Genomic DNA, 21313 nt, shown 5'->3' with positions numbered 1-21313 from the left:
GAAGACAGATGCATTCACTTACCTTGGTGTCAACATCAACCAACAAAACCTTCTATAACAGGAGATCATAATGAGAATTCAAGCTGGGGAATATGTCTAGGAACTGTACATAACATCATAAGATCGAAGCTGCTATTCAGGCCGGCAAAAATCTGAATATATCAGACCATCATCAAACCAGTAATGTGCTATGCTAGCAAGACATGGGCCCTGACGACAAAACCGAGAAAAAGCTCATCACTTTTGAAAATAAAGTACTGAGAAAATATACAGACCAGTGAAAAAAAAAAGAATCATGGAGAATAAGGAAAAACAGAGAACTCAAGACGATTATGCTCATTACCTGACATTGTAGCGAGTGAAAAGTAAGAGACTCAGGTGGTACTGACCTGTGAAGAGGAGAGGGGAGACCATGGTAATAAAGGCAGTGTAGAGAAGCTGAAGGAATGAGACCACTAGGATGACCAAGAACGAGATGAAAGATGGGAGACATGCATATAATGGATTTGGGATATGAAGATGTAGCGGACAGGAAGGTGTGGAATGCTGGAATGAGTGAGGCCAAGGACCGGCAGTGGATTGTGTGGCCAGTATAAGAAGAAGAAGAAGAAGAAGCAATCTATCTTTTCTGATGTTGTTGATGTTCTTATCTGGAGTTTCATATGTGGTCAACTATTTCTGTAAACCTGAACCACAGTTCCTCGGCTTACTCGTGCTCAGAGCTGAGGGTTTAAGTTCTTCTTTGGGGTAAAACACTATTTCATTTTAGTTGCCATTGGTACTTTGGTAATCAGTTTTGCACCTTTCAGCTGATATAAGGAGACCTACAATTTAACGTGGATTTGTAACTACAATGCAGCTTAGTATTTTTCACATTAACAGACATTGTCGGAGGTGAAAGAATTGATAATCAGTGAATAGGTATGGCAACACCAAGCCTTTTAAGAGTTAATTGTAAAACATATATTTTTCAAAGGGCCGTAACGTTTACAAAAATTAATACAAAATGAAAATACTGTATTTCTTAACACTTTTGATATAGAGGTCTAATATATATTTTTACCAGAGAAATTCATGACCTCGAGTTGACATGACCTGTATAACTTGAGATGAACTCACCCTGCTGTAACTAGTCCTTGATATCTTGATTATTGACACTGGGCAGGAGTTGACATCTGAGCTGGTCCCTCACATGTTTTGTCGGTGACAGGTATGGTTATCTTGCAGGCCATGGTAATACGTCAACATCACACAGACAGCTCTTAGAGATGTCTATAATCTGTGGATGAGCATTATCCTGTTGAAAAATGGTGCCACGATACTGTTGCTTGAGAGTTAACACATGAGGATGCAGAATGTATGTGATGTACCATTGTGCCATCAGAGATTCCTCAATCACTACCAGCCATAACCTAAAGTCACACCCAATGGCTCCCCATATCATGACGCCAGTAGTAACATCAGAGCCCCTTCAGAACATTGGGTGAAAAGGACGTCTCCCCAGGCCGCTACAGCACTCACCTACAATTGTCACCTGGGGTAGTGCAAAACCACGATTCAGTGCTGAGCACAATGCTATGCCATTCATCAGCTTTCTACACTTCCAGGTCACAGTTCCAAATGCAGTCATTTGTGTTGTGGTGTTAAAGGCAGTCCACAAATGAGACATTAATATCCTATTCTGACTGCCACTAGTTTCTGACCAATGTAGTGTTGGGCCTCTTCATGTCCTTCACAGTGATCACTCAATATCCAATGCTGTTCATGACCTTTATGTTTTCTACTAGAACTGCTAACAACACTAAAATGAATGACACTAATGCACTATGGTGGTTGTTATACCTGTCACAGAGAAATGCAGCTGTAATCATTTACATACCTGCCAGTGGCATATATGTGTAGTAAGTGTCATTGATATCTGACTATGTCTTTGAGTGCTTTGCTTTTTTTGTATGGTTATACATAGACTGGCTAATGACCGAGCCTGATGTGCTGGTATTGGAAAGAAAGGTCACAAGTATGTCTTGCATCGTTGGATGTAACAAAATTTTACATGGTGCCAGCACATTATCAGTGCTTCAAGTGTTATTAATTTGAATCAGCTATGCTGATGCCTGTGACCACTGTGCTATGGCATACTTCTGCAATGTGACTTCTGTGTACACACTTACAACATTTGTCCTTATAACGTGGATATTCCTGTTAGGGATGCGAGGAAAACCAGTCCGTGCAATGTGAAAACATTGTGTACCACAATGAATGACATCCTGTACCCCGGGATTGTGGAGAACATGACTGGGTGACTGGAGCCATATGGAACTTGTTTACCACTTTAAGCATCTGTTGTAGAAACACGCTGCACTGTATCAATGTATCACTCTGGTCACAAGTGTAATGTCAAAATCTGCTGAAAAAGTGTGTTACGCAACTTGCAATATTTCAGATGGACACGCAGTTTGAGGTACTTCAGCCAGGCAGGGAACAGACTGGATCGGGGGACACCTCATTATCTGAGGCTAAGTGAATCCCTACATACGTATTAAACTTTCTGCATCTGATTTACTAAATTACACATGAATTAACATTTTACACTCGCCCCTGAAAATCTGCAGTCCAAGGTGCATTACTTCAAAAAACATATTACTTGAATGGTTGTAAGTATTTTAGCCTTGCTACCACATGCACTTTGTTGGAAAAATGATTAGATAATAAAGTGAATGTTGCAGACAACAGTAAAACAGACTGCTTGGACAGTGGGACTACATTTTGAACCAAGTAATATAACCAAGGATTAGTAGATAACAAAAAGGCCCATTGGCGATCCAGACATTTGATGTCACCTGCTTGAAAGTGTGACGCGAGGCTTTTGTGATACACCTGCCAGTCTCATTGAGCCTCATTGTATGGCTGTATTGCTGGAATGAGTGGGAGTGCCTTTGAATACTACATTGTTGAACTAGTTAAGTGTTTAACCAGTTCCTGATGATGGTTCAGTTGTTTCTGCCAGAGATCAAGAAATTTAACATTTATGATAATGCTTAGTGAACCAAAACTGTCATATACTTATTGCCATTGTTGTACCCTTACTTTAGGGCCAACAACAGTTAACTGATCACAAACTTCTGCAACAAAAGATGAAAATTGCCTGTTGGTTCACCAAACCAAACTGTAGTTGTTTTTGATGGAAAATACAAGTCGATGTTCTGTAATGGATTAATATGCAGTAGTTTGTTCGTGAGATTGATATAAATCCAAGTACTGCTGATTTGTTATATATGTCTATTACAAATAAAAGCTACATTAAGCATGGCAGTGGTGGAAGCTATACGCTCCTAGGCTAAAGCACTATGCAACACTAGTTTAAACTGGTCGAGTTAAACAGTAGTGGCCGTTTTAGTTCACTTGTTGAGGTGAAGTTGGTTAATAACAACTGAGAGTCATACATTTGCCTGCTGCAGAAGTTCACGTGTCTGATCTGCAATATGAATCTTCCACTTTAATATCTGGTACAGTAACTAAACATTTGCCTTCCTATACAATGTCCTCCTCAGATTCATCATAAGCTTCAGTTTTTTGTTGGTTGCTTTCATCCTCTTTCTTTTTCTTTTTTTTTTTTTTTTTTTCATTGATGGATCTGCTTCTGAGTCTTCCTTTTGATTTTATAAACATTATATTTCCTCTTGTGCAAATTGATTGTAATGTTCTTCTGTAGGGCTCGTGATTTTCCTGTACTGCTGCCTCACACTCAGTGTCAAGCTATGGAGATCTTCTGCATGTTGCTTCAGTTCGTAGTGTTTCATTTCTTGACATCTCCAGTGCATTCTTTATCACTTCCTGTTGAGTCTTGATGTTGTCCATCCCAGCTTTTGTTCAGCTTTTGTTGTTGCTAACTGTTTCCTAAAATAATAAGAAACTACCAGTAATAACACAATATAAAATACAGCTTTTAGTTAATACCTAAATATATTTTCTGATTAAGCAATACATTAACTACTTATATATTATGCAACAGAAAGCAGGTAACCCAGGTCAACAGAAACAGTTAATCGTGAAGAGAATCAATTTTTGAAAGTATAATGAAATTGAAGGGGAAGGAAGAGAGGGGTAATGGAAAACGACTGGTAGGGTTTAGGAAAAGGGTAGAGTGGGAAGTTGCCAAGAACCCTGGGTCAGGGGAGGCTTATCAGATGGGATGAGAAGGAAGGACTGATTGTTGGAGAGATTGTTGGAGATGGCAATGGATTAGATTTGAAACCCTGAGAACTTAAAGATAGAAGACAGGGTAATACACAAGACAGAGATTACTGCCAAAACATCGTGCATGAGTTAATAAAAGTAAAAAGCTAAGTACATTGTATGTGATAGAGATGGGAGTAGGGGCTGTGAAAAATAGACAGGTCAGAAAACGAAGGGTATACCAAACCAAAAGGGAGTGAAGAAAAGATTAGTTACAGCGAATAAATGCTGAGTTGGAAGAAATTAATGTTAATTAAAGCCAGGTGGGAGGTGAGAACCAAGGACATGTTGTAGCGCCAGTTCCCACCTGTGGTGTTCTGAGAAACTGGTATCTGGGGGAAGAATCCAAATGGGGTGTTGGTGACGCAGGCTTGAGGGTATGACTGTCATGTTGTAGAGCCCATTCTGCAACAGGATATTGCGTGTTGACGGTATACACCCTCTGCCTTTGCCCATTCATCCTAACTGAAAACTTGGTGGTAGTCATGCCAGTGTGAAAGGCCAAACAGTGTTTGCATAGCATCTGGTGTATGACATGTCACTTCAGAGGTGGCTTTCCCTTTCATAGTACATGTTTTGCCAGTTGCAGGGCTGATATAGGTCGTGGTAGGAGGGTTTGTAGGGCAATTATTACAGCAGGGATGGTCAACAGAGATAGGAGGCATAGGGTAGGGAGATGGGGAGCATTGGGTCCGGCCCACTCTCACCTCAGTGTGGGTGGCAGACTGTGTTGAAGTCTTGAGCCTCAAGGTGAAGACTGCATGGGGGATGCAGGCTCCTACAAAATCCCATGTACTTTGCTAATAGATTCAGTGTGCTATCTGATGCTGGGGGGGGGGGGGGGGGGCGCTGAGCCAGATCAGAATCCATCTTCTGCCAGGATAGTGGCCACTCCTTCAGCAAGGTCCGGACAGGCATGTGGGGATAGGGGTTTGTTGGTTATTGGAAGCTCCAATGTTAGGCGGGTCATGGAGCCCCTCATAGATATAGTAGCTAGGGCGGGGAAGAGGTCCAACATTCACTCGGTGTGCTTGCCAGGGGGCCTTGTCCGGGATGTGGAAGAGGCTCTTCCGGCGGCTATCGAGCGTGTGGAGGGCAGCCAGCTGCAGGTTGTTGCACATGTCGGCACCAATGATGCCTGTCGTCGGGGTTCCGAGTAAATCTTTGTGTCCTTTCGCCGGCTGGCTAAATTGGTGAAGGCGGCCTCCATCTTCCGAGGAGTGGAAGCCAAGCTGTCGATCTGCAGCATCGTACCCAGGGTGGACTGGGGTCCTCTGGTTTGGAGTTGAGTAGAGAATCTAAACCAGAGGCTACGTCGACTCTGTGACAAGAATGGTTGTAGATTCCTCGACCTACGCTATGGGGTGGAAGGTTGTAGGATGCCCTCAATAGATCAGGGGTCACTACACACAGGAAGCAGTTACATGGGTAACACAGTACTTGTGGCGTGCACATGGGGGTTTTTATATTAGATTCCTCCCCACGGGAAACAAACCGCTGGCCTGAAAAATTACCAGTTCATGACACTGATGTGGTTGTGCCAACTGTAAAAATTGTTAGTTCGCCTAAAAGGTCATTCCAAAGGATTTAAATATGCTTAATCTTGTGTTAGTAAATTGTCTAAGTGTCTGTAGCAGGATCCCTGAGTTAATCTCCGAAATAAACAGTAGCAGTGCCAATATTGTATTAGGTACCAAAAGTTGGTTGAAACCAGACATAAAAAGGACTGAAATTGTGAACTCGGATTGGAAAATATTTAGGAAAGATAGGACTTATGCTGTGGGAGGTGGTGTGTTCATTGCAGTTAAAAGCTGTTTAAATGCAGTTGAGATCGATCTGGGTCGGACTGTGAAATAGTCTGGATAAAACTGTCAATCAGACAAGGATTGACCATTGTATTAGGACGTTTTCCTAGACCACCAGCATCCGCAACAAACGTCACAGAACGGTTCGGGGAAAGTCTTTGAGTACATAGGAAGTAAGTATCCAGATTATCCATTAGTTATAGGTAGAGACTTTAATCTAGCATCCATTGACTGGAAAATCACACGTTTATCACAGGGGGCAGAAGTAAAGATTGGTGTAAAGTTATTCTAGAAGTGCAATTGGTTAGAAAACCAATTCGAGATGGGAACATATTAGATATCTTGGTGACAAACACACCTGATATTTTTGTGGAAGTTAATCTAGAAGAAGGTATTAGCGACCATAATGTCATTGTTGCTTCTATGTCAGTTGTTGTTGTTGTGGTCTTCAGCCCTGAGACTGGTTTGATGCAGCTCTCCATGCTACTGTATCCTGTGCAAGCATCTTCATCTCCCAGTACCTACTGCAACCTACGTCCTTCTGAATCTGCTTAGTGTATTCATCTCTTGGTCTCCCTCTACGATTTTTACCCTCCACGCTGCCCTCCAATACTAAATTGGTGATCCCTTGATGCCTCAGAACATGTCCTACCAACTGATCCCTTCTTCTGGTCAAGTTGTGCCACAAAGTTCTCTTCTCCCCAATCCTATTCAATACTTCCTCATTAGTCAGTGGAAGTTGCAAAAAAACCATAGAAACAGTGTAGAGTTTTCTTGTTTGGGAATGCAAATAAAAGTGTCATTAATGAATATCTTCACAGTCAGCTCCAAGCATTCACCGCGGGACACAAAGATTTGAGCATCTTTGATCGGAATTTAAAGGTATTGCCTACCATGTGCTAGAGAAGTATGTGCCTAGCAAAAGTATAGGGGAGGGAAAGAATCCACCTTGGTACAACAAACATATTAGGAAGTTGCTGAGGAAGCAGAGAATTTTGCACAGTCGTTTTAAATGTAATTACTGCCTCGCTGAGAAACAGAAATTATGCGAAATGAAAGCAGCTGTCAGAAGGACAATGAGAGATTCTTTTAACGAATTTGAAAGCAATATTTTATCTGCAGATTCTAAAAATAATGCTATAAAATTTTGGTAGTATGTAAAATCTATGAATGCTACACGTAATTCAATACCTTCTCTTGCTGACAGTACGGGTAATGTAACTGATGATGATAAACAGAAGCCCGAAATTCTAAACCTAGATTTCAAAAACGCGTTTATGGTAGAAGACTGCAGCACCATTCCTCCTCCCCCTGCGGGTTCGGGGGTTAGAATAGGCCCGCGGTATTCCTGCCTGTCGTAAGAGGCGACTAAAAGGAGTTTCAAACGTTTCGGCCTTATGTGATGGTCCCCTGTCGGGTTTGATCTCCATATCTCAAAATTTTTCCGAAGAGCGAGCCGATTGGGGAAGGGCGCCTTACTTGGTGCATTGTGTCCATGTTGTGTTGAGAACTTTCGCCATCTTATTCGTCGTTGCATTGCAGTCCTGCCCGCTCTCCATCGCTTGGGCATGGATACGCTCCTGCGTGCACTTTCTGCCAAGCACTGTGCAGGGCCATTTTCTGCACTGACGACGCCCATGGACCACATGTCACCTAACATCCAGCACGGTAGCCAGTCCGTTGTGGTGGGGCCGCCATGTACCCTCTTGGTTGTAGCCCCCTGACAACACAGGGATCGCTCTACTGATGCCTGCGCCGTTAACTCCCCACGTATGCCAAGGAGTAGGTGCCCATCTCCCTGGGGCATCGGGACTCCCGGCAATTGCCATCCTGCCAGGTGGCCTTTGCTGTGGCTGGGTGGCGCCCGTGGGGAGGGCCCTTGGTCGGAGTAGGTGGCATCAGGGCGGATGACCCGCAATGAAGCGTGGTACATCATCTCTCGCTGGCGGCCAGCCGTCAGCAGTCTCTAAGCGTTCCAAAGCTCACTTTAAGGCTAATGTGTATGACCCCAAATCGTTCCCCTCCCTCGCCACACCATGGGAGGAACGAAAGGCATTGCATGAAAGTGAGACGTATTTGCCCAGATATCTTGTCTGTACCAGAGCTGATGGGGAATCTTTTATGTCCGTGAAGCCTCAGTTCTTTGTAGAACATTTAGAGGACAAGTTTGGGGAGGTGGAGGGCTTGTCCAAGATGCGGTCCGGATCGGTGTTGATAAAAACGGCATCCTCAGCCCAGTCGCGGGCCTTGCTCGCTTGTACTAAGCTGGGGGATGTCTCCGTCACTATCACGCCCCATAAAAGTCTGAATATGGTCCAGGGCATTATCTTCCACAGGGATCACCTTTTACAATCCGATGACGAGCTGCGCGCCAACTTGGAGCGCCGCGGTGTCCATTTCGTCCGGCGCGTCCACCGGGGTCCGAGGGATCGTCAAGTTGCCACCGGTGCCTTCATCTTGGCCTTCGAGGGTGACACGTTACCTGAGAAGGTCAAGGTGATGGTGTACCGTTGTGATGTCAAGCCGTATATCCCTCCCCCGATGCGGTGCTTCAAGTGTTGGAAGTTCGGCCACATGTCTTCACGCTGTGCTTCCGACCTTGTCTGTCGCGATTGCGGTCGACCTTCCCATCCTGATCATCCCTGTGCGCCGCCTCCAATCTGTGTGAACTGTGGTGCGCACCATCCGCCTTGCTCGCCAGACTGTCCGATTCTGCAGAAGGAGCGGAAGATCATGGAAATCAAGACTCTCGACCGCCTGACGTACACTGAGGCGAAGCGGAAATATGATCGGCTTCATCCAGTGCGCATGACAGCTTCTTATGCTGCAACTGTCACTCCTTCTACAATTCCATCCACTCCAGTCAGCTCTCAGAGTCGAAGTCCCACACCTGCCCCCTTGATGGTGGGGGGCACTAAACCTTCTGTTGCTCCTGCTCCATCTACTTCAGGAGCGACACCCCCCCCCAACCATCGGGGACATCAGTCCCCCCTTCCCAGCCGGAGAAGCGTAAGACTTCTTCAGCTACTCTCGTAAGGAAGGGGTCCCTTGGGGACCTCCCTTCGCACGTTCCGACCGGTTCCAAAGCCGACAGCCACAAGTGGCTCAAACAACCGCCAGTCCCTGGTCGTCGGGACACACGGTCATCGTCTGTCCCTGAGACTGACCCAGTGACGCCCTCCCAGCCTGAACCACCCAAGGCGCAGTGCGAGAAGCAGAAGAAGAAGAAACTCCCCAAGGCTACCGACATTGCGGTGGCACCCATTCCACCGCTTCCTACAAGCTCTGCGTCTGAGGATGAGGTGGAGATTCTGGCGTCCACTGAGGACATGGATCTCGCCAGTCCCTCGGATGCAATAGATAGCTGTTGTCCAGGTGGTGACTCAGTAGCAGCAGGGGCTCCGGAGGCGTAATCTGCCTCCCCAATCCCTTCACGCGTTTCCCATCCATGGCTAATACCATCCTCCAGTGGAACTGCAGCGGTTTCTTCCACCATCTAGCTGAGCTCCGCCAACTTATCAGCCGTCATCCTTTCCTTTGCATTGCTCTGCAGGAAACTTGGTTTCCAGCAATGCGAACCCCCGCCCTCCATGGCTATCGGGGTTATTTTAAGAACCGGGCAGCTTATGAAAGGGTGTGTGGTGGCGTCTGCATATATGTCCTTAACTCTCTTCACAGCGAGTTTGTACCTCTACAAACAGCTTTAGAGGCTGTCGCTGTTCGGGTGTGGACGCCACAGGCTATTACCGTTTGCAGTATTTACCTTCCACCTGATGGTGCTGTCGCGCAGCATGTCCTGGCTGCTCTGATAGCCCAACTGCCGCCACCTTTTTTGCTGCTGGGCGATTTCAATGCCCACAACTCTCTATGGGGTGGGATTGTCTCCGATGACCGCGGTCGGGCCGTGGAGCATGTGTTGGCTCAGCTCGACCTTAGCCTCTTGAACACCGGTGCTCCCACGCATTTCAGTGTGGCCCATGGCTCGTTCTCGGCCATCGATCTCTCTATTTGCAGCCCTGGACTTGTCCCATACCTCCACTGGAGAGTGCATCCTGACCTGTGTGGTAGTGACCATTTTCCCATCTATTTGTCACTGCCCCAGTGTCATTCTTCTGTGCGCTTGCCCCGCTGGGCTCTCCACAGGGCTGACTGGCCGGCTTTTACTTCCGCTGCAACCATTGAGTCTCCCCCACAGGGTGACATTGACGAGGTGGTGCGTGTTTTAACCACGTCCATCATTTCAGCGGCCGAGGCTGCCATCCCCCGTTCTTCTGGCCACCCTCGGAGGAGGGCTGTACCCTGGTGGTCGCCGGAGGTTGCTGAGGCTATTCGCGACCGTCGGCGGGCTCTCCAGCGTCATAGGCGACACCCGTCTCTTGAGACCCTCATCACCTTTAAGAGGCTCCGTGCCTTCGTCCATCGTCTTATTGCACGGCGTAAGCAGGAGTGCTGGGAGAGGTATGTCTCATCCTTGGGTTCCCATGTCTCCCCCTCGCTCGTGTGGTCCCGGATCCGGCAGATTTACGGATACCAGACCCCTATGGGTGTCCCTGGGCTCTCCCTGGATGGCGCTGTCTGCACGGACGCTGCCGCCATTGCTGAACGGCTTGCCGCGCACTTTGCTCAGAGCTCTGCGACTGCATCCTATCCCCCCGCCTTTCGCTCTCTAAAGGAGCGAGCCGAGCGGACGCCGTTCTCATTCCACACCCGTCGTTCTGAAACATACAATGCTCCTTTCAGCGAGAGAGAATTCCTCGCTGCCCTCGCCGATTGCCCTGATACAGCACCAGGCCCAGACTGCATCCACGCGCAGATGCTGAAGCATCTCTCCAGGGACTGCCAGAGACACATTCTCGCGATATTTAATCGCATTTGGAGCGAAGGCGTGTTCCCGTCGCAATGGCGAGAGGGTGTTATTGTCCCCATCTTGAAGCCTGGTGTGGACCCACTGGCGGTGGACAGCTATCGTCCCATTACCCTCACCAACGTTTTGTGCAAATTGCTCGAACGTATGGTGGCGCGGCGTTTGTGTTGGGTCCTTGAGTCGCGCGGTCTCCTCGCTCCATCCCAGGGTGGCTTCCGTCAGGGCCGGTCTGCCACGGACAATTTGGTGCGGCTGGAATCTGCAGTCCGTACGGCCTTTGCCCGACGTCAGCATCTCGTTGCTGTATTTTTCGATCTGCGGAAGGCGTATGACACCACATGGCGGCATCACATCCTCGCCACATTGCATGAGTGGGGTCTTCGTGGTCGGCTCCCGGCTTTTCTTCAAACCTTTTTATTGCGCCGCTCTTTCCGGGTGCAAGTCGGTGCCACCTCTAGTTCATCTTATATACAGGAAAATGGAGTCCCGCAGGGCTCAGTGTTGAGTGTCTCCTTATTTCTAGTGGCCATTAATGGTCTGGCTGCAGCAGTGGGGTCGTCGGTGTCTCCTTCTTTGTATGCTGATGACTTCTGCATCTCATTTAGCTCCACGACTACGGGAGTCGCCGACCGCAGGCTGCAAGTCGCCGTTCGCAAGGCAGCATCATGGGCTCTGACTCATGGTTTTCAGTTCTCTGCAGCCAAGACTCGAGTTATGCACTTCTGCAGGCGTCGGACGGTCCACCCTCATCCTGAACTTTACCTCGGCGGCCACCTGCTTGAAGTGGTGGACACTTGCCGCTTCTTGGGACTCGTGTTTGATGCCCGGCTCACATGGGTTCCTCATGTTACTCAGCTGAAGCAAAAATGCTGGCGGCACCTCAACGCCCTCCGCTGTCTTAGCCATACGTCTTGGGGTGCAGATCGCTGCATGCTGCTGCGATTGTACAGAGCCCTTGTGCAGTCCCGGCTTGATTATGGGAGCCCGGCCTAAGGGTCTGCATCACCCTCAGTGTTGAAGTTGTTAGACCCCATACACCACTGTGGGGTTCGGCTTGCAACTGGCGCTTTTCGTACCAGCCCTGTGGATAGTCTACTGGTGGAGGCCGGGGTTCCCCCGCTGCGGATTCACCGCCATCGACTGCTCGCCTATGCTGTCCACGTGCATTGCTCGCCAGGCCATCCCAATCGTCGCCTGCTTTTCCCTGCCATGGTCCTCCATCTGCCCGAACGGCAACCTAGGTCTGGGCTTTCCGTAGCTGTCCGTGTCCAGTCCCCGCTGTCAGAACTGGGGTCATTCCCTCTTCTGCCTCCCTTCCGGGTCCGTACACCTACGAGGCACCTGGTGTTTGTCCCGGCCGTCCGTCCGTCTGGATTTGGCACAGGGACCTAAGGACTCGGTTCCGCCTGTGGCCCTCTGTCGCCGTTTTCTTGCGCTCCTCGAATCATTTCCGGGCTGTGAGCCTGTCTACACTGATGGTTCCCTGGTTGATGGTCGCACTGCCTACGCTTTTGCTCACGCTGCCCATGTTGAGCAACGCTCCTTGCCGGCTGGCTGCAGTATTTTTACTGCAGAACTGGTGGCCATCTTGCGCGCTCTTGAGCATATGCGTTTCTGCTCAGGTAGGTCCATCGTCATCTGCAGTGACTCCCTGAGCAGCCTTCAGGCCATCGACCGCTGCTATCCCTCTTCTCCTCTGGTGTCCTCTATTCAGGAGTCTGTTTCCGCCATTGCCCGCTCTGGTCGTTCGGTGGTCTTGGTTTGGACGCCAGGTCACGTTGGCATCTCGGGGAACGAACGTGTTGACAGGCTGGCCAAAGGGGCGATCGACGCCCCAGCTTTGGAGATCGGGCTCACAGCTCGCAACCTGCAGCTGGTGTTGCGCCGTAAGGTGCTTGGGGTGTGGTCTGTTGAGTGGCATGGCATGACAGTCCAGAATAAACTGCGGGCTGTCAAGGAGACGACCGATGTGTGGCACTCCTCCCTGCGGTCTTCTCGCAGGGACTCTGTCATCCTGTGTCGGCTCCGCATCGGCCATACATACCTGACGCACGGCCATCTTTTACGTCAGGAGGATCCCCCCCTGTGTCGGTATGGGTCCCAGCTGACGGTCGCCCACATTTTATTGGAGTGTCCCCGACTGCGCACCCTTCAGCAGTCTTTTAATTTCCCGGGCACCTTGCCTTTGATTTTATGCGACGATGCCTCCATGGCTGACAATGTTTTACATTTTATCCGTGCTAGTCCTTTTTATGGATCCATTTAGGGGGGTCCTGCACTTTTCCGTTTCTGTGTCTTTTGTCCTCGCGTCTCTCCATATTTGTTGCTGTTTTGGTGTCTCATCGGATGGTTGACTCTTTCCCTTTTTTGTTGTCGTGGTCAGTCAACCAGTCTCCGGCCATCTTCTTTTCTTCTATTTCTTTCTGCCTGGTGTTCGTCTGTACTCTTCTTTTCTGTAATGTTCGTTGCCTAATTTGAGTTCTTTAGCACCTGGGGGGGGGCAGTCTCCTTCCCCTTGGGGTTTTATCTGCTCTGCGACTTTGTCTCGCTTGTTTTTGGAATGGGGGACTGATGACCTTAGCTGTTTAGTCCCCCTTAAACATCCCAACAACCACCACCACCACCATTCCTCCTTTCAATTATCAAACAAACGAAAGGGTGGCTGACATAGTGTTTAGTGTATCTGGGATTGCAAAACAGTTAAGATCCTTAGACACCAGGAAGGCATCTGGCCCAGACGGTATCCCCGTAAGATTTTATGTTGACTATGCTACAAATATAGCACCATTCTTATCCATCATCTATCAGAGATCATTGGAACAGCAGAAACTTCCATGGGACTGGAAGAAAGCCCAGGTGATAGCAATCTATAAAAACAGTAGAAAATCGGATACACACAATTACCGACCAATTTCACTGACATCGATTTGTTGGAACATATTTTGTGTTCAGACATAATGACCTTTCCAGACACTGAGAAGCTCATCTGCAGAAACCAGCACGCTTTTAGGAAACAGTGGTCATGCAAGACACAGCTGGCCCTCTTTGTGCATGATATACAACAGACTCTAGATACTGGCTCCCAGGTTGATGCCATATTTCTTGACTTTAGAAAGGTGTTCAGCTCAGTTCCGCACTGTCGCTTGCTACATAAAGTGCGCGCTTACAGTCTATCCTATGACATATGCGGTTGGATAGAAAGTTTTCTAACAGACGTCAGATTACACAAGTAACGTGTGAGGCAAACTCTAGATTGTGGTTTATTGGTAGAATCCTGAAGCGATGCAGTACTTCAACAAAGGAAATAGCTTACAATATGTTAGTTCGTCCAGTCTTGGAGTATTGTTCATCTGTATGGGAACCTTACTAGTTGGGTTTGATCCAAGAGATTGGGAAGGTCCAAAGGAAAGCAGCAAGATTCGTGACTGGTACATTTAGCCATCGCAAGAGCGTTACAAATTCCATAGAAAGTTTGAAGTGGACACACTTGCAGATAGACGGTGCTCTAAACAGAAGTGGCTGCTCACTAAATTCCGAAATCCGATCTTCACCAAGGATATAGAGCATATATTATTACCACCAACTTGATCTCCATTCAAAGATAAGGGAAATAAGAGCTCCTACATTCAGACAGTTGTTTTTCCCTCGCGCGATCCACAAGTGAAACAGAAGGGGGGAAATATGACTTTGGCGCGAATTGTGCCCTCCGCCACACACTGCTTGGTGGCTAACAGAGTGTATATGTAGATGTAGCTGTAGATGTTGATGATTAATTGACATGCTCACTTAAAGATTCCGATGCATCTTTTTCTTATATGATGCTGTATTTATTTAAGTACATCTTGCAGAAACAACAAATATTCTGTTGGCAGGTTGTTGTATTCGGTTTCCATCCTAAAGAGGGGAAAGACTGTATCTGACCAAGTAACAGTTGTAGTGAGGGAAAGACATTATAGCATACAGTGAACTTACACTAACCTTGTCTCTAGAAACCATTACACTCCATATTAATTTCCAGTGTCAGCTAAAAAGATACAATTTTTCCACTTCTCTCTCTCTCTCTCTCTCTCACTCACTTGTTGTGTCATAAGCATCAGATTATAAATTGGGAAGAAGAAGAGCAAAGACAAATAAAAGTACAAGTTATGGTGATGAAACTGTTCACACTTATTACATACTAAAATTATATATCACACAACAAACTGTTGTAATTAGACTAGTTTAGCCCAGAAGAGGGTACACCAATAGCATTAGAAGTTGCTGACATGATGTTCTTGAGGCTTCAGAAGATGGAGCAATCATGTCAGGAATGCATGTGTTTAATTGTATGGATTCCATTATAATTTCACAGGTCAGATGGTCTGTCATTGTGCCTGATTACTCTGCAATTCACAATCAAGAGCCTGGCAGAGAGTTCATCGAACCATCCCCATGTTATTTCTCAATCATTCAACTTTTGAACAGCACACAGGAAAAAGAAACACTTAACTCTTTCTTTGTGACTTCTGTCTTATCTTATTTCTCCTTATGTAGGTGGGTGTCAACAAAATATTTTCGCATTCAGAGGAGAAAGCTGGTGATAGAAATTTCATGAGATGAGGTGATCGTGCTGTGATGAAAAACGCCTTTGTTTTATGATTGCCAACCCAATTTGCGTATCATGTCTGTGACACTCTGTCCGCTATTTCACAATAATACAAAACAAGCTGTCCTTCTTTGAACTTTTTTGGTGTCTGCCGTCAGTTCTATCTGAAGCAGATCCCACACAATGCAGCAATACTCCAGAAGAGGACAGACATCTGTTTAACAGATCTGTCTCATTTTCCAAGTGTTCTGCCAATAAATTGTAGTCTTTGGTTCATTTGTCCACAACATTATCTGTGTAGTCATTCTAATTTAACTTATTCATGATTCTAATCCCTAAGTACTTAGTTGAATCATGGCCTTTAGATTTATGTGATTTATCGTGTGATCAAAATTTAGCAGTTTCTATGTGGATGACTTCACACTTTCCATTACTTGGACTCAATTGCCACTTTTTGCACCATACACATATCTTGTCTAACCATTTTGCAACTGATTCTTATCATCTGATGACTTTTCAAGTTGGTAAAGGACAGCATCATCTGCAAACAATCTAAGAGGGCTGCCCAGATTGTCTCCTAAATCATTTATGTAGATCAAGAACAGCAGAGGGCGTACAACACTTCCTTGGGGAATGCCATATATTACTTCTGTTTTACTCGATGGTTTTCTGTCAGTTACTACAAACTCTCTCTGATGTTATTCAATCTGTATATTGAGCAAGCAGTAAAGGAAACAAAAGAAAAATTCGGAGTAGGTATTAAAATCCATGGAGAAGAAATAAAAACCTTGAGGTTTGCCGATGACATTGTAATTCTGTCAGAGACAGCAAAGGACCTGGAAGAGCAGTTGAACGGAATGGACAGTGTCTTGAAAGGAGGATATAAGATGAACATCAACAAAAGCAAAACGAGGATAATGGAATGTAGTCGAATTAAGTCGGGTGATGCTGAGGGAATTAGATTAGGAAGTGAGACACTTAAAGTAGTAAAGGAGTTTTGCTATTTGGGGAGCAAAATAACTGATGATGGTCGAAGTAGAGAGGATATAAAATGTAGACTGGCAATGGCAAGGAAAGCGTTTCTCAAGAAGAGAAATTTGTTAACATCGAGTATAGATTTAAGTGTCAGTAAGTCATTTCTGAAAGTATTGGTATGGAGTGTAGCCATGTATGGAAGTGAAACATGGACGGTAAATAGTTTGGACAAGGAGAGAATAGAAGCTTTTGAAATGTGGTGCTACAGAAGAATGCTGAAGATTAGATGGGTAGATCACATAACTAATGAGGAAGTATTGAATAGGATTGGGGAGAAGAGAAGTTTGTGGCACAACTTGACCAGAAGAAGGGATCGGTTGGTAGGACATGTTCTGAGGCATCAAGGGATCACCAATTTAATATTGGAGGGCAGCGTGGAGGGTAAAAATCGTAGGGGGAGACCAAGAGATGAATACACTAAGCAGATTCAGAAGGATGTAGGTTGCAGTAGGTACTGGGAGATGAAGAAGCTTGCACAGGATAGAGTATCATGGAGAGCTGCATCAAACCAGTCTCAGGACTGAAGACCACAACAACAACAACTACAAACTGTGACCTTTCTGACAGGAAATCACGAATCCAGTCACACAACTGAAATGATAGTCTGTAGGCATGCAATTTGATTTGAAGTTGCGTGCGAGGAATGGTATCAAAAGCCTTCTGGGAATCTAGAAATTGGAATCAGTTTGACATCTGTCGATAGCACTAATTACTTCGTGAGAATAAAGAGCTACTTGTGTTTCACAAAAATGATATTTTCTGAATCCATGTTGGCTATTTGTCAATAAATCATTTTCTTCGAGGTAATTCATAATGTTTGAAGACAGTGTATGCTTCAAAATCCTACTGCAAATCGATGTTACTGGTATGGATGTGTAATTCAGCGAATAATTTTTATTTCTTTTCTTGAATATTGGTTTGACTTGTGCCACTTCCGAATTTCTAGTTATGGGTCTTTTGGTGGGCAGACAGTGATATATGTTTCCTAAGTATAAAGCTATTGGATTAGCATACTCTGAAAGGAATTTATCTGGTATACAATCTGGACTGAAGGCCTTGCCTTTATAAAGTGATTTAACCTGCTTCACTAGTCTGAGGATATCTACTCAAAGTTAACTCATGTTGGCAGTTGTTCTTTATTCGAATTCTTGAATATTTACATCACCTTCTTTGGCGAAAGAATTTTGGATTACGGTGTTTACTAACTTTACTTCAGTGGCACTGTCATCAGTAACATTACCATTGGTATTGATTGCATTTTGCCACTGGTGTACTGTGCATATGACAAGATTCTCTTTGGATTTTCTGCCAGATTTCAAGTCAGAGTGTCGTTGTGGAAACTGTTACAACCTCCCACGTTGAAGATCACCCTAAATTGTGAGCTTCTGGAAAGCTTCGCTAGTCTTGGGGTTTTGCATTCTTTTAAATTTGGCAGCTTTTTCTGTTGTACCTATCATGATGCTCCCAGTTTGCTCAGGATTATTTGTTGCTGAGAGGTAATATCTGTTTTTGCAACCATTTACACTTGTGAAATGTAATTGTTAAAAAAAAATTTTCTGAGAAAGCATTCAATACAATTTTGGATGATGTTTTTGTTTACCACCAACTTTAAACATGTATTTTTGAAAGGACATCAAGGGTACCGTATTTACTCGAATCTAAGCCGCACTTTTTTTCCGGTTTTCGTAATCCAAAAAACCGCCTGCGGCTTAGAATCGAGTGCAAAGCAAGCAGAAGTTATGAAAAATGTCGGTACATGCCGCCACAACTAACTTCTGCCGCCGAATATATATAGCGCTACGCAGGCATGTTTTGTAGGCACAAGGATAAATACTGGCACCAAAATCTCAGCGTCAGTAAATAAATTAAAAAAAAAAAAAAAGTGGAAGACGAGCTTTTTTTTCTCCGCCGCGAGTTTCGACCACTGCATTTTCATACATTATCCAACAAAGTAAATACAAATTCCGTATTGTTCATCTTCGAATGTAGCACAATTTCAGTGTACTACGAAAATCTGACTGGTAAGACTGTTTGGGATGTTTGTCAATATGGCCAACTCTACGTTAGTACGTTCTGAATTTTTTCCTATCTGTGAGAAGAGATGGTTGCTAATAGGAACCTGATGAAATTTGAATCATATACAGTTTCTCTTCACCATAAGAATTATACGAATATAAACATTTTGCCATGTATTCTTTCGTGTTTGCTGCTATCTCATTTAAATCCTGTCTGCCTAATAAACTACGAAACTAGAGTGAGACAACAGCAAACGCGGAAGAATATACGTATCGTGTCATGTTTATATTCGTATTATTCTTATGCCTAATAGTGATACAGTCAGAAATGAAGCACGGCAAGTGACTAGATTTTTAAATCTAAAATGACTCTAATTTCTGTGCAGAATTTGATGTAATAAAGAAGCGACAGCAAAGATTTTCTAACGGAGAAAAATTTTCACCTAACTTTCGTTCAGAACATGTTCTATCATACGCAGTCTATTATTTGATTCTTGTTGATCATTATCAAAGAAAGCAGCAGTGTAAGTAACAACAAATTGCGGTCTCTTGCCATTGTTTCGCTAATGAGACGATTCCTCTTTTTTTTTTTTTTTTTTTAATTGTACGCGGCGGTAGCGCGCACAAAAGCAAGCCGTGCCGCGACAGGCCGTAAACACGCACTATCAGAATGCGACAAACAATGCATGACACAGTGCAGTAATGCATTTTCAGCTTAAGAGTGACGCAAACACCTATAACAAAGAAAACGGCAATTATCAGATCAAAGCAAAATAAGCAATCGATTCAAACCAGACGAAGCACGTGAAAAAGGAAGGGCACCCGTATAAATACGGACGGAGCGCCTGACGCATAGCAATGGCTACGTGGTAAAGCTTAACTGCTAAGCTTAGACTCGAACCAAACTACTGTAGCTGTATTGTCATTCATTCGACCTAAATTGTGTCTCATATTACAATGGACAAACTTTGTTTCGATTTGGAGGTGCGGCCTAAAACTTTTCTCTCCCCTTGAATTTCGAGTCTCAAATTTCAGGTGCGGCTTAGATTCGGGAATTTTTTTTTCCTTTATTTCGAGTCTCATTTTTCAGGTGCGGCTTAGATTCGAGTGCGGCTTAGATTCGAGTAAATACGGTAGATTGAAGTCATCGGAACTATCTACTTCAGTTAAACTAAAAGGTAAACTACTTCTCATAGCAATAAACTCTCCACCACCGACTGCATTTAATCTATCTTTTCTGAACACAGTTAGGTCATTTGTAAAAATTTCGACTGAACTTATCTCCAGCTTTAGACTGCTTTCCATACCTATAACTATTTGAGTTTCAATCCGCTGTATTAATGCTTGGAGCTTAGGGCCTTTCCCAACACATAGCTATGGCAATTTACAACTACAGTACCAAATGTGACTACGTCTACCCTCACCCTGTGTTTGCCCTCCTCTGATTTGAATTGTGCCGTTTCTGTGGTTTCTTGAGCCCCTTTAACCTAAAAAACCACCCAGTCCCCTCCACGCAGCCCCTCTATCTGGGTAGCTGCTTCCTGTATGTAGTGGACCACTGACCTATTAAGTGGAACCCGAGAATCTACCACTCTATGGCACAAGGTGAGAAATGTTCGGTTTACACTGTTGCAGAACCATCTGAGCCTCTGATTCAGACCCTCCACTTGGCTCTGTACTAATCTCCAAAGTCGGTCCTGTCAACAATGCTACAGATGGTGAACTCTACCTTCATCTTGCAAGAAAGGCTGATGGTCTTTACCGTTTCAGGTAGCCACCCAAAATGAGAAATAATTTCACACAGTTTGCATAGATATGAGCCACCATCTGCAGCTGACTGCACCCTGTGCTCTTCCTACCAGTAATTGCAGCTTCTGTGACTGGTCACATTTTGCAGGCCAAGATTCTTCCCCTGAAACAGGTTTATGATTCTGAATTCTAATGTCTTTAGCAATGTGAATTCCTCACTTTATGCAGCATACATCAATTTTTAATTGTAAAAGTGTATGAACAGTCAGCTTTAATAGAAGGTGTCTCTTTACTTGTTCCAGCTCCAGGTGACTGATGGGAAGGACTCAGAGAAAACAACTGAAACTGTGGATGCACGGATTTTTGATGAACAGACTCGGATACACATTACTCACAGTATAAAAGAGAGTACACCGGTAAGTGTTATGTGGATCTACACTTAATAGTACTGCCATACAAAGTATAAATGGGAAAAGTCAGTTACTTCATTTTTCCTGTTCTCCATAGATCTGACAAAAATGAGAGTAAACAGCTTGCATTACTAAGGGACCGTTTGTAATAGCATATCACTGGGCAACATTTTTACAACCTTGAACTTTGTTCGTATGCTGTGCCATATTTAATCAAAATCAATTCGCTCATTGGAAGTGCCTGCAACTTCTATTACAGACATTCTCATGCACCTACTGGAAGGCAAAAGCTGGAGAGCTACTGTATAGTTTCACAGTAAATGGCATGGAGATAGGTTTTGAACAGAGGAGGGTCTAATGGAGGCATCTGGACTAAAACTGACCCTATATTGAAAGTGACCTCAACAAATTGAACATATCAATCTAGTACACAAATTTTTCAGAGTCAGCCTTGGCTGCAGAACAGAGATAAGAATTTGTTCATTCCCACAAAACAAAGTTGATTGAGTTTTGCAGTTCTTGTCGGACAAAATAAAAAAAAGATCTTGCACTTATGCCCTATGATATTTGGTTCCTTAGTAATGTGAGGAGTTTTATATCCTTTCAGTCAGTCC

At 45.0% G+C, this 21313-nt stretch overlaps 1 protein-coding gene across 1 annotated transcript in view; it reads left to right on the top strand.

Annotated features, from left to right (window-relative positions):
• The window catches only part of LOC126188442 (centromere-associated protein E-like), a 618456-nt gene that overhangs the window by 221186 nt on the left and 375957 nt on the right, over positions 1 to 21313 (top strand). Inside the window, exon 14 of the mRNA XM_049930047.1 lies at positions 20592 to 20705. Coding sequence (XP_049786004.1) covers positions 20592 to 20705 — 114 coding nt within the window. The remainder of the gene's footprint in view (positions 1 to 20591; positions 20706 to 21313) is intronic.

The sequence above is a fragment of the Schistocerca cancellata genome, chromosome 5 (assembly GCF_023864275.1).
Source record: "Schistocerca cancellata isolate TAMUIC-IGC-003103 chromosome 5, iqSchCanc2.1, whole genome shotgun sequence".
NCBI classification, from domain to species: domain Eukaryota; kingdom Metazoa; phylum Arthropoda; class Insecta; order Orthoptera; family Acrididae; genus Schistocerca; species Schistocerca cancellata.
Note: the sequence above shows the minus strand (reverse complement) of the source record. Positions and strands in the feature narration are given on the sequence as shown.